Below are 12,507 nucleotides of genomic sequence, written 5' to 3'. Positions count from 1 at the left end.
CCTCACTAACACCTTTTAAGGGATAGTCCTTTGTTAATTTGCTTCCTATTGTTTTTTCCTTGACAGACTTGAATGACCTATAATATCTACACAAATCCTTACATTTTTTTCCCCAGTAGGGAAATGTGAACAATTTTAGGTCATTTAAGCTTTCAAATTGAATTGTTCATTTGTTTAGATTAGCAAATAACAATGTAATGAATTATGTTGGTTCCCACATCCTGTCTAACACTTCTTACATGCACATGCAAGCCTTCTGTTATTTGGAGAACGTTTTAGAGCTGGCCTTTGGTTTTGGAATTATATTCTTATTTGTTTTCCTTAAAGTTTTCATGATATTGCACATGCCCACTGAATTCTTCTTATCCCCACAGGCACCCAGCCAGTCAGAATCCGAGTCAGAGAAGGCTCCATTGTGCAATGTTCCTCCCTCCTCTCCTTCAGTGTTCTCAGAAATGGGTAGTGATTGTGCACAGCCATCTGCAGCCACAGTCTCAGAAGATGAGGACAAAGAGGATGAGTTTGGTTACAGCTGGAGTAAGTTGTCTCTTTGTGCTGCCCTTAATTATGAGAAGTGTTGCAATAGCTCTGGGTTTGTTCTGTGTCTCGACTCTAGTGGTATATACTACAGTTGTAGGTGGGAGGTCTACTGTTTGTTTCCCTTGCGTACAACGTGCATTCCTGTGGCATGACATCACCTTCCTCCTTTACTTTAAATACACATTTCTCATAAAGCTCTCTTGCTTCTCATATGAAAATTATAGCAGTCAAGACATCATCTCAGAGCCCCGCCCAGGATTGGCTCTCTTGAAGCCCTTTACAGACTTTAGACTCCTCCTTGTAGTATGGTTATTGGTATTATGCCCTGAAATTTTGGTATTTTGAGTACTATAATGGTGATTATAATTATTAAGATCTACTCTTTGGCATCTGGCAAGTTGTCTCAAGTTTTAAATACAATTCTCTCAGGTTTCTAATATTGTATTAGGTAATGTCTGAGGAATGCTGACACAGTGCTCCATGCTTTAAATTGAGCCAAAAGTTATGAATGTTTTCTCATATTAAAAAGTTAAATTACAAAAATATTTTAGAGTTATGTGTTTTTATGTGGATGGATGTTTTGCCTGAATGTGTGTGTGTGCATCACATGTGTGCCTGGAGCCCTGGGTCATGCTAGGAAGGTCTCAGATCCTCTGGAACTGCAGTTTTAGGCAGTTGTGAATCACTCTGGGTGCTGGGAACTGAACATGGGTTGTGTGTAAGAACAAAGAATACTATTAACACTGAGCCATTTCTCCAGCACTCAGAAAAAGGTTTATTTTAATAACCTAATTGTTCACTTTAAGAGGTCTACACTGCACATACTTTAGAAAGCATAGAACATGAAAGTTAACCCTGCTTAGTTGCAAAAGGAGTCCAAAGATGTTTATTTAAATGATGTATAAAGAATGAACATAAGTGCAAGTCATTAGCCCTATAGTAATTTTCTAAGAGATGATTTGTCAAATGTAATCACCAATTCAAAATTATCCAAATGTTGTTTTTTAAATCAGGCTACCACAAAACCTTGTTGGCGTAAAAAATAAGAATTTAGGACTACTCATGTGAGATGATTGATTTGCTCATCAGGGCTCCACTTCTAAGATGACTTACTGACAAGAGGTTTTGCTTTGAGTACCTACTTGTGGCCTTGTCTCTCAGATTAAAGCAGGTAGACAACTGTGGATCAGGAGATCTGTAGTCAGGGCATACTTCTTAAGGCTGGGACAGGTATAGTAACTTGCTCTGGCTTAATGGCTCTGTACAGCAGGGATAGCTACTCTCTTCCCTCTGGGTAGCAGTCCAACATGATGTGATGTATATTATAGATTTGCCTCTGTTGTAGAAGCTTCCACTGACCAGTAAAGTAAAGAATCCTGGGTGTTTTAGCTCCACTCTCCTCTCCATGTGATCAGTTGATTTTTCTGGTTTAATCATAGTGTTGGGATATTTTAAATTTAAGTCACTTCTCTTGGAACCAGTGCTGCCAGGATGAACTGGTTAACAGTGTCATATTATACTGTATTTTCCCTCAATACAACAAAACCCCTCCTGGTTTGGTTTTTCTGTGAAAACAGTCCTGATGTCCAGGCAGCCAGTCTAACTTTTAGCTGCCAACGAAATTATTGTATTCCTTAAGATAAATCTAAATAAGCTTGTATATTAAAACATTTGTCTGTGAATTAACTGTAAATGCATTTGTTGTTGTGTGTAGAAAGTATCCGAGAACGTTATGGAACTCTGACAGGCCAGCTCCATATGATTGAGCTGGAGAAAGGTCATAGCGGTTTGGGTCTAAGTCTTGCTGGGAACAAAGACCGAACCAGAATGAGTGTGTTTATAGTGGGGATTGATCCCACTGGAGCAGCAGGGAGAGATGGCCGACTACAGATTGCCGATGAGCTTTTAGAGGTAGGTCAAAGTAGTCCGTTTTGAATATGTTATTGCCACATCAGATAGTGAAGCCTCAGTTTCCAGAAAGTCACCCAGACATTGCATAGTGACTAAGAAAACCATCTGTTGCCTAATAAAACTGATGCAGTGCAGCAGATTTGGCTCTACACCAAATCTCTACAACATAGTTTGTGTCCCATTAACTCGCAATTAAAGGCCATGACTCTGCGGCTTCAGAGACAGTTTTTGTCCCAAGATAGAAATAAAAATCACACTTCAAAAACATTTTTGTGTGTGCTTTATTTCTGTTAAGAATTTTTTAAATGCCAAATGACCAAGCATTCCCCAGTAATAATGCTGACCCACTGGACATTGTGGAGTGCAAATCCCTAATGATATAAGTTTTGGGGAGGAGGTGAGAGGAGGCCAAGTCTAACGCAAATAGTATCTCAGGCTGCCAAACCAAGTAGATCTACTGACCGTACTTTATAGTGGTTAGACTTTGTTTGCCTTTCCCTGGCCTCCTGAGGCAAAAGCAGCATAACTCCTCACTGCCTTTGAGCTCTTGCATGTGTTGCGGTACCTCTGCTGTCTGGACTAGCTCTGTTCTCAGTGGCTTGGTGACTCGACACCTGGGCTGGCAGTTTCATTTCTGTAGAGTGCTGCTCTGCTCACAGAGAGTCTGCTGCCAGGCTCTGAGCCTGATAGGAATGACTTTTGGTACCCTGTTTCCCAGGACATGCTTCTTAAGACCAAGGCTTACCCAGCTGTTCTTTGCAAACCACAGAACCTTTGTCTGTCAGGAAGTTGACTGTCTTCCCTTTATTGGGTCAAAATGGTGTTTCTACAAACTGTCCAAAGATAACAGAATTGATGCATGTCACGTTAATGTCAGCTTTAAGCATAATGTCTACTGTATTCATATCCAAGTATCTGGTTGTGCTCTGGACAGGAAAATGTATGTAGTATGATAAAGGGAGCAATTCGTTTTTACTAGCTAGACAGAAAGATAAAACTAAGAAATGAAGAATTTTATGTTCAACTAATGATACTTAATTCCTCATAGATCAATGGCCAAATATTGTATGGCAGAAGTCATCAGAATGCTTCATCAATCATTAAATGTGCTCCATCTAAAGTAAAAATCATTTTTATCAGGTGAGCATTTTCTATGTTTGGTTTACTAAATACTTGGTAAACATTTCACCTCAGTTCTTTTCAGTGGAAAGAAAACATTTGATATATGTCTATTCTGGGATCTATGACTTTGGGGTTAGAGAATTTGTTCCTAATAATCTTTATGACTCTTTAAGTAAGAGGATGGGAATAATATCACAATATGACAGATGAATGCATTCTTCTTTTAGAAATGCAGATGCAGTGAGCCAGATGGCTGTATGTCCTGGAAATGCAGCAGACTCTCTGTCTTCTACCTCAGAAAATCCTCAAAATAAGGAGGTAGCTGTAAAATTTTTATTTCTCAGGGAAGATTTGATTGATATATCTCATTAACTTATTAACCATACGGGAATCCAAAGATAAGCTATAATATTGAAATTCAAATTGTTACCACCAGACAGCACTTATGTGACAACACATACCATTTTGTAGAGGCCACCTGAAGAGCCTCATATGTGATAGAGAGTGGTCTGTTCTGCTCTGGAAAGAGACTTTATGGAGATGTTACATATGAAGAATATGGTAGAAGGGTAGGGGACAAGAGTGCTGTGACCAGAATACATGGGGTAAGGAGGGACACACATCCCAGCAACACCTGAACCTGAAAATGCAAACAATATTAAGGAATGGCATTGGGAATGTAGCGTGGAGCAGCAAAGAAAGGGTCATTGATAATGGAGACGGGCTCAGGCTTGGGAATCACTGTGAAGGCCAACCCTGTTAGTTTCCATCATCATGAAAATTCTGGTTTAAATCTGTGGAAGTTCCTGCATGCTCACTGCTGGCAGAGAAATGAGCCATAAGAGGCAAGAAAAACTCAGCATGACTTAGCTAGCTGGGCTGCTTCAAACTTCTGAAGACTGATCCCAGCTAGTTTATTTTAGACATACTTAAGTACAATACAAGTTTGGAAAAAAAAGTTTTCTGGTAATAGTTACTTCAGTCCCATGCGCACAATTAAGCTTAAAGCATAACTACATCAAAACTCTTTTTCAAAGTCCATGGGATCGCTACCATCAACATAGGTTATATATAGCTCAAGCACCTCGGATCTAGTGTGGCTCTGACTAACATAATTTATAGGTCACAAGGCTATAAAGCACATGTGACATCTCCACTGAAGATGGATTCTATTGACAAGCAAGGCTTAACATCAAGGTCTAGGGAGGAAGAATTTGGGGTAACATAATAGTCTGGGTATTAAGGTATGACCTGGCACTACAGATAATACAAATTACCAGGCAGTTAACAATATCTGCTTCCATTTTTCCAAGCCTAAAACAGTCATATACTTCCCTTCCATTGAATAAAGAAGCCTGTGTGATTGTTTCCTGGTTTCTTTAACACTTATTTGTGAACAGGAGGACTTAGTGCCCGCTACATAAATGAATGGTAGTTATGTTTTCCTCTCTGTCATTTCAGAGTAGAGAAATTAAGTTCTAGGAAGAACAGAAATGGAAACAGTTTAGGGGGAAAGACGAGAACCCATATATAGCACAAGGGAAGAAGAAAATGTCACATCAGAGGGTTTAGACCCAACACAGGGATAGTCATGCATACACAATGTACTTATTGAGCAAAAGAGTCAGAAAGTATTTATTCAACAGACATTTCTAGAATAATATGGTGATTTGGGTAAGAATGGTGATTAAAATGCAAGGAAGTACCAGGCTCTCTTCCACATGCCTTACTTACTTCACTAACTGATCTACAAAGGAAGAGCTGGTGTTTTCAAAACCATTTCACTGGCCGCTGCAGGCTGCCTTTTGGGAAGTGGAGTATAGCAAGCCTGTGAACTGCTTGTGCTTGTACTGGGGCTGCAGCTTTTCCTGATTCTATCACTGAGCAAGCTGCAGGTTAGGAAGTCTTCTAAAGTATATATTCAGGTATGTGTGGAGTTTAGAGGCAGCTTCCCATAGAATATAATTGCATCTGTTGGCCCTGGAGGTTGAAAAACTGGCTTATAAAGAACTTTAGCAGAGAAGAGAGCAAAGGGCTGCCCATGCAGGGTGAGCATGTTAAGGAGGAAAGTAAATATGAAAAAAAAAAAACAGATGGAAAGAACCAGTAGACCCTTGAATAGCAGTGAAGGAGAGCAAGGTGGCAAAGTAGATCTCACAGCCTGAGATGCTGCAGAGGGGGCCAAGGAAGTAGTGAGAGAGGCTGTTGGATCTGCAGCCAATGATAGTGGGAAGACACCTGACCACTAAGAGGGAAAGACAACAGCTCAAGGATAACGAAGAGTTAAGATTTGGTGGTAGTTTTTGTTTGTATTCAGGAATCTTTGGTTTGTGTCTAATAAACATAAGAGAATGTAGCAGACAGAAGAGCTTAAAATTAAAGGAGCCAGAAGGTGAGGACAGAATACATTCTTTCGTCAATGAACATTTGAGCAGAGATAAGACAGATAAAGAAATCATAACCTATACCAAGCTGTTTCCTCATGGTATATAAGTTTGAGTGAGTTATAGATGGCAAACTTGTATTTTCCTATTGCACCAACTTTGCCCCTTAAATGCTATAATTTAATAACTTGTATGGAAAGCATTCAGTAGTTTCTGAATACCTATCCTAAATTGTGAGGAAAGAATGCTGCATGGTGCCTCTTCTGTCAGCGCAGGCTCTTGCCACAGTTCATTATGGAGGAGACCTCAGTGCAGGCTCTTGCCACAGTTCATTATGGAGGAGACCTCAGTGCAGGCTCTTGCCACAGTTCATTATGGAGGAGACCCAGGCAAACATCCAACCACCTGAGTATGTGATGCTCTGAACACGGATGCTGTCCAGTCACACCTCCCAAGGATTTTAGTATAAGACACACATAACTGGTTTTTGATCAGATATTAAAGTGTAAGTAATATATAACATGAAATCATTCAGATTAAGTGTTTCAGATTAAGTGGCTCTTACATTTGAAACAAAACTAGCTAGCAGTTACCTTTTGTATGTTTTTCTTTGTCAGGTGGAACCAAGTAGTACTACATCGGCTTCAGCTGTGGACCTCAGCTCACTTACAAATGTGTACCATCTGGAGCTTCCCAAGGTACATCTGCTTTGTCTGTGAGTTAAATGATTGAGTACCCTCACACACTCGTATTCTTCCCTGGCTCCCTGTAACATCGTCTCCAGAGAGCAGCCTTTGCATCATCTGGGGTCTCCTTAGAAATGCAGGTGCTGGGACCCACTCCAAGCTTCCTGTGAGTGAGGGGCTCTAGGAATGGGCCTGGAAGTCTGCTTTAATGAGACACCTTGATTACACTGCACAGTAATGCCTGAGGATTCCTGGGCTAATCAGCCCCTGTACTGCGATCCAGCTATTCCTGATACTCCTGGGTATGGGACAGTGTAATGGAGCAGAGTTGACCTACCAGGGACAATATTCTTAAGCCAAAAGACTTCATGAGCGACCACCACCACCCATGCAGGAATGCTTCATCTTCTACAGGCACCCACAGCTGCCCGGAGGCCTTATCATGGCTATAAAAAAGAAGGTTTTAGCCAGGCAGTGGTGGCACACGCCTTTAATCCCAGCACTTGGGAGGCAAAGGCAGGTGGGTTTCTGAGTTCAAGGCCAACCTGGTCTACACAGTGAGTTCCACAACAGCCAGGGCTACACAGAGAAACCCTGTCTCAAAAAAACAAAAAAAAGAGAGAAGGTTTTATTATGAACTGTTTTGCTTTAGTCAGAGCAAACAGAACAGAAGTCATTAAAAGCTTTTCCTTCCTGCCAAAACTGCCCATATATTTTAATTAGAATTCCTACTGTTGCTATGGCATGATTAGTCCTCTGCTTCTGTCCAAATTGGAGGGCTTAGTTTGTTTTAACAAACTAAGTGGCCAAAGCCACTGTTTAATAATGCAATTATCTACCTTTACCTTAATTATAGATAGTTAGGAAGCACTTTAATGTATGCTGACATTTTTGGTATGAATTATTTTTTCAGTTTATATTTATCTGGAGAAAAGTTGAAAATATGGTAAATGTCCCACATGCCCTTTTATAGCAATTCAAATAAATTTCCTCATGCTTAGTGTATGTTGGAATAAACAAGTGCCAGAGAATGCTAGAAAATGAGCATGATAGTTGGGAAGCACACAACACTATCGCAGCTGAGAGCAAAGACAGACAGGCAGAACTCCTGGAGCAGAGCCCTGGACTTAACCATTCCTAGCCATGGCAGTTACCAAGGGCAGATTCCTGCATCAGCTCATGGCTTCTTTGTGTTCATTATCCTGACAAAAGCAACTGTAGGAAAAATGGGTTAATCTTGGCTCACAATTCAAGGGTACAGTGTGTCCTCACAGGCGAACTATGGCAGTGGGAGTTTGAGGAAACAGACGGCCACTTGCATCTGTAGTTAGGAAGCAGGGAGAAATGACTGTTGGTGCTCAGTTTCGTTTCTCCTTTTCATTCAGCCTAGGGTACCCGTGGAATGGTGCTACCTACTTTAGATGGTTATTCCCACCTCTATTATTAACCATATGTGTGTACCGTGTATGTGTGTGTGTGTTAGGGTAATATATATGTATATATATATATACATATATATATATATCCAAATCTAGGTAATGTCTAAGAGGAATGTCTTGAGGCTTGTCTCCAAGGTGATTGTAGATCTTGTCAAATTTACAGTCGATATTAATTTTAGGAATATGGGGTGTTGCTGTGATGAATTTGACCATATTGTTTTTTGAGAAGATTGTAGCATCGTAGAGTTTTGGATTTGAAGATCTGGGGAAATCTCTGGGGAAGTATGTCCTCAGGGTCATCATGCAGATGTGTGATGTGGCCAGCGGTGGCCAAGGGTACGTCTATAGCTGTCAGCCAAACTTGGTAGTATGTAATACTCTCCCATATGTCACTCTTTTTTCCATGGCCTAAAGACGACAGGGTTGGAATGGTCATGAATAGCAGCCAAGGCTTGCCATTGAGAGAGGCCAGGAGGGCCACTGGTGAAGGGGCAGCCTTAGCTTCAGTGGAGGTCTTCACAATTGAAGAGGTTATGGAGAAAAGCTGAGGCTTGGCACCATAGGGTATAATGGCCATTGGTGAAAGTGTATCCTCAGTTGTAGTGGAGGTCCCAGCATTAAAGGGGTCATGGAGAGAAGCTGAGGCTTGTCACCATCAAGCAGAAGCAGAGTCGCCAAGGAGAGACCAGAAGAGGCTCTTTTGACATTGAAGCCTCAGTTGTGGTGGACATTCCAGGACTGAAGGGTTTATGGAGCAGAGCTGAAGCTTGGCACCAGGCAAGGCCACTACTGAACATACAGTCTTAGTTGCTGTGGAAATCCCAGGATATTGGAAATACCTGGACTATGGATAACTACGAAAGAGTAGGAGCTGAGGAATGGAGTGGAGTGGACTGAGCCAAGGGGATGAGCTGCATGTGTGATGGGCAGAGCTAGAGAGGTGGGGTTTTTGAAGTCTAGGAGATTCTGATTGAGTCCAGGATGTTGGCCTCTGACATGTTTACACTGTTGAGGTCTGGTTTCACTTTAATTTAACTGTTATTGTGCCTTGGGTCTTCCCTCTTGGAATAACAAAGTCTGAAAGTTGTTTTTGACTGTACTGGAGCCCACAGTTAAGAGACTTTAAATATTTAAAGAAACCTTGGACTTTCCTTTTAACTTTGTATTGATTCTTCGTTTGTTTCACATGATGTACCCCAGGTGACACACATCAGCCTCCACTGTTTTCTATGCTTTGTTTTGTTTGTGTGTGTGTGTTTTTTTTTATATTATTTTCCTTTGGGGAGGGAGGTTATAAGGGAGATGACTGGGACCTTGGACTTTCTAAGTTTTAAAGATTGTAGGGGTTTTAAACTTATAGCATGTTTAATGTGAAACTACATGAGGTCATGGAAATAAACAAAAGAAGAAATGTGTGGATTAATAGTGATGTGTTTGTGTGTCAAGTTAACAAGTGGTCAATTGTGCTGGTAGTATTTGTCAACTTGACATAAATTAGAATCACCTATGAAGAGAAAACCTCAACTGAATGACTTCCTCCATCAGACTAGCCTGTGGTCATACCTGTGGTGCATTTTCTTTTCTTTTTTTTTTTTTTATTGTACTTATTCTTATGTCTAATTTCAAAGCGAACATAACATGTAACAAGCATTCCCATGATAAATTCTTGGTTGAAAGAACATTCTTTTGGCATTATGCAAGTTGTTTATAATCTTCAATTCAATGAACATGCTGGGTTGCACTATTTCATGTAAGAAAATAATAGAGTATAAGCTTAACTATTACCATTTCATATTTTATGGTCTCGCCAGCTTCTACTGGAGAAAAAGAAGCAAGCATCTTTTCCCTTTTATAATATCTTGAATGAACCCTGTTCTTTTGTACATTGCATTAAATTTGAGGGCTTCTGTTTTTGTTTGTTTGTTTTTCCTTCTTTTTCTCCAATCTCTAATCACTGTGAAGTTGCTGTCACCTGTAAAGAGCTAAGCATGTTTAGAGGCAGTCACACACAGTGAGTTCAGGAACATGGGTTATGGATGATAGTAATTCCATGGTGCTGCCTCATGTTCAAGCCGGGAGATTGTCACATTTCCATTTTCAACCACTTTGCCAGAATATGATTTAATTCAACACATTTTTGCTTTTATTTTCTAAGCCAATTTAAGATTCTATTTACTTATATGTGCTCACTGGAGGTCATGCATTTTCTTGATTAACAATTGATGTCAGAGACCCCAGCCAACTGTGGACAATGCCATTCCAAACAGGTAGTCCCTTACTTGATAAAAAAAGGAGGCTGAGCAAGTAGTGAAGAGCAAGCCATTATGGATTGTTCTTTCTTGGTCTCTGCTTAAGCCCTGATGCTTACCATGAGCTCTAGCCCTGCTTTCCCTTGAATATAGACTGTTTCATGGAATCATAAGATGAAATAAACCCTTTCCTCCCCAAGTTTTGTTTGGTTGATATTTTATCTCAGCAACAGAAAAGCTAACTCTAATACTCTCTAAAATAAGGATTTAAAGTAGTACTCCCTGGGTAGTTATAGTGATATATACATACAAACATATAAACATAGTGTATCTAGTACATGGTACACATACACACACAGAGGGGGGCACATACTAATTATTGGGTGTCTTAGTCAGGGTTTCTATTCCTGCACAAAACATCATGACCAAGAAACAAGTTGAGGAGGAAAGGGTTTGTTCAGCTTACACTTCCAGGTTGCTGTTGATCAACAAAGGAAGTCAGGACTGGAACTCGGGCAGGTCAGGAAGCAGGAACTGATGCAGAGGCCATGAAGGGATGCTCCTTACTGGCTTGCTTCCCCTGGCTTGCTCAGCCTGCTCTCATATAGAACCCAAGACTACCAGCCCAGAGATGGTACCACCCACAAGGGGTCCTCCCTGCCTTGATCGCTAATTGAGAAAATGCCCCACAGGTGGATCTCATGGAGGCACTTCCCCAACTGAAGCTCCTTTCTCTGTGATAACTCCAGCTTGTGCCAAGTTGACACAAAACCAGCCAGTACAATTGACCCCTTGTCAACTTGACACACAAACACATCACTATTAAGCCTCAGTCCTTACTTTCTTATTCATTCCCAAGATCTAAATAACTTTAAAAGTCCCACAGTCTTTACATATTAAAAGTTCAACCCCTTTAAAATGTCTGATATCTTTTAAAATTCAAAGACTCTTAATTGTGGGCTCCACTAAAATAATTTCCTTTTTCAAGAGGGAAAAATATCAGGGCACAGTCACAATAAAAAAGCAAAAATCAAACTCTAACTGTCCAATGTCTGGGATCTACTCACAGTTTTCTTGATTCCTCCAAGAGCTTGAGTCACTTCTCCAGCTCTGACCTTTGCAGCACACACTTTGTCTTCTAGGCTCCAGATGCCTGTACTCCACTGCTGCTGCTGTTCTTGGTGGTCATTTATGGTACTGGCATCTTCAAAACACTGTCTTCTGCTGTACCTAGGCTTGACCAATAGCCTCTCATAAGCTCTCTTCATGGTGCCAAGCGTCAACTCCTTTGCATGACACTTTCAGTCCTGGGCCATCAATTGCAAACTGAAGCTGCCTCTTCACCAATGGCCTCCTATGGCCTCTCACTGTTCTGAGCCTCAGCTGCTCTTCATGACCCCTTCGTGCTGTCAAAACCAGTTCGACCTGGGTGATACTTACACATTACCAAGTCCTGCTGCAACACAAGGTACAACTTTGGCTATCTCTGGAACACAGACTCTTTGTGCTCTCAGAAAACACTTCCCAAAAGATCTCACCTCAGTGATGCTGGTCTCTTCATAATCACCTCTAATTTCTTAGCTCCAACTAACTGGCATCAAAAGTCCCAGTAATGCAAAGGTTTCACTTTAGTAGTTCTAGTTTCTTGTTACTTACAGCTGATTCTTCAGCTCCAGCAAACCAGAACCACAGAATCTTCAAAGCAAAACAACATGGCCCTTAGAGGAGTCTTTAATCTTCCCTCTGAAATTTTACAAGCCAGGCCTTCATCTTCTGCACTGTTCTCAATCTTCCAAGCTCCTACTGAACATCCCACAGAGTTCTTAACAACCAATGGCTCTTCAAGCTCAAAGTTGCAAAGCCCTTCCATAATACTCCCCAAAACATGGTCAGGTTGTCAAAGGAATACCCCACTCCTGGTACCAATTTGTCTTAGTCAGAGTTTCTATTCCTGCACAAAACATCATGACCAAGAAACAAGTTGGGGAGGGAAGGGTTTGTTCAGCTTACACTTCCAGGTTGCTGTTGATAAACAGAGGAAATCAGGACTGGAACTCAGGCAGGTCAGGAAGCAGAAGCTGATGCAGAGGCCATGGAGAGATGTTCCTTACTGGCTTGCTTCCCCTGGCTTGCTCAGCCTGCTCTCTTATAGAACCCAAGACTACCAGCCCAGAGA

General features: G+C 41.0%; 1 protein-coding gene across 7 annotated transcripts in view; it reads left to right on the top strand.

Moving 5' to 3' along the window:
• Mpdz (multiple PDZ domain crumbs cell polarity complex component) overlaps positions 1-12,507 on the top strand; it is a 157,290-nt gene that overhangs the window by 123,505 nt on the left and 21,278 nt on the right. For all 7 annotated transcript variants that reach the window (XM_031377738.1, XM_031377742.1, XM_031377740.1 and 4 more), the window contains 5 exons: positions 375-537; positions 2,255-2,451; positions 3,500-3,591; positions 3,801-3,891; positions 6,575-6,655. In XM_031377738.1, the coding sequence (XP_031233598.1) occupies positions 375-537; positions 2,255-2,451; positions 3,500-3,591; positions 3,801-3,891; positions 6,575-6,655 (624 nt within the window). The remainder of the gene's footprint in view (positions 1-374; positions 538-2,254; positions 2,452-3,499; positions 3,592-3,800; positions 3,892-6,574; positions 6,656-12,507) is intronic.

The sequence above is a fragment of the Mastomys coucha genome, unplaced genomic scaffold (assembly GCF_008632895.1).
Source record: "Mastomys coucha isolate ucsf_1 unplaced genomic scaffold, UCSF_Mcou_1 pScaffold18, whole genome shotgun sequence".
NCBI classification, from domain to species: Eukaryota; Metazoa; Chordata; class Mammalia; order Rodentia; family Muridae; genus Mastomys; species Mastomys coucha.
The sequence above is the reverse complement of the archived record's forward strand: the minus strand, read 5'-3'. Positions and strand labels throughout refer to the sequence as shown.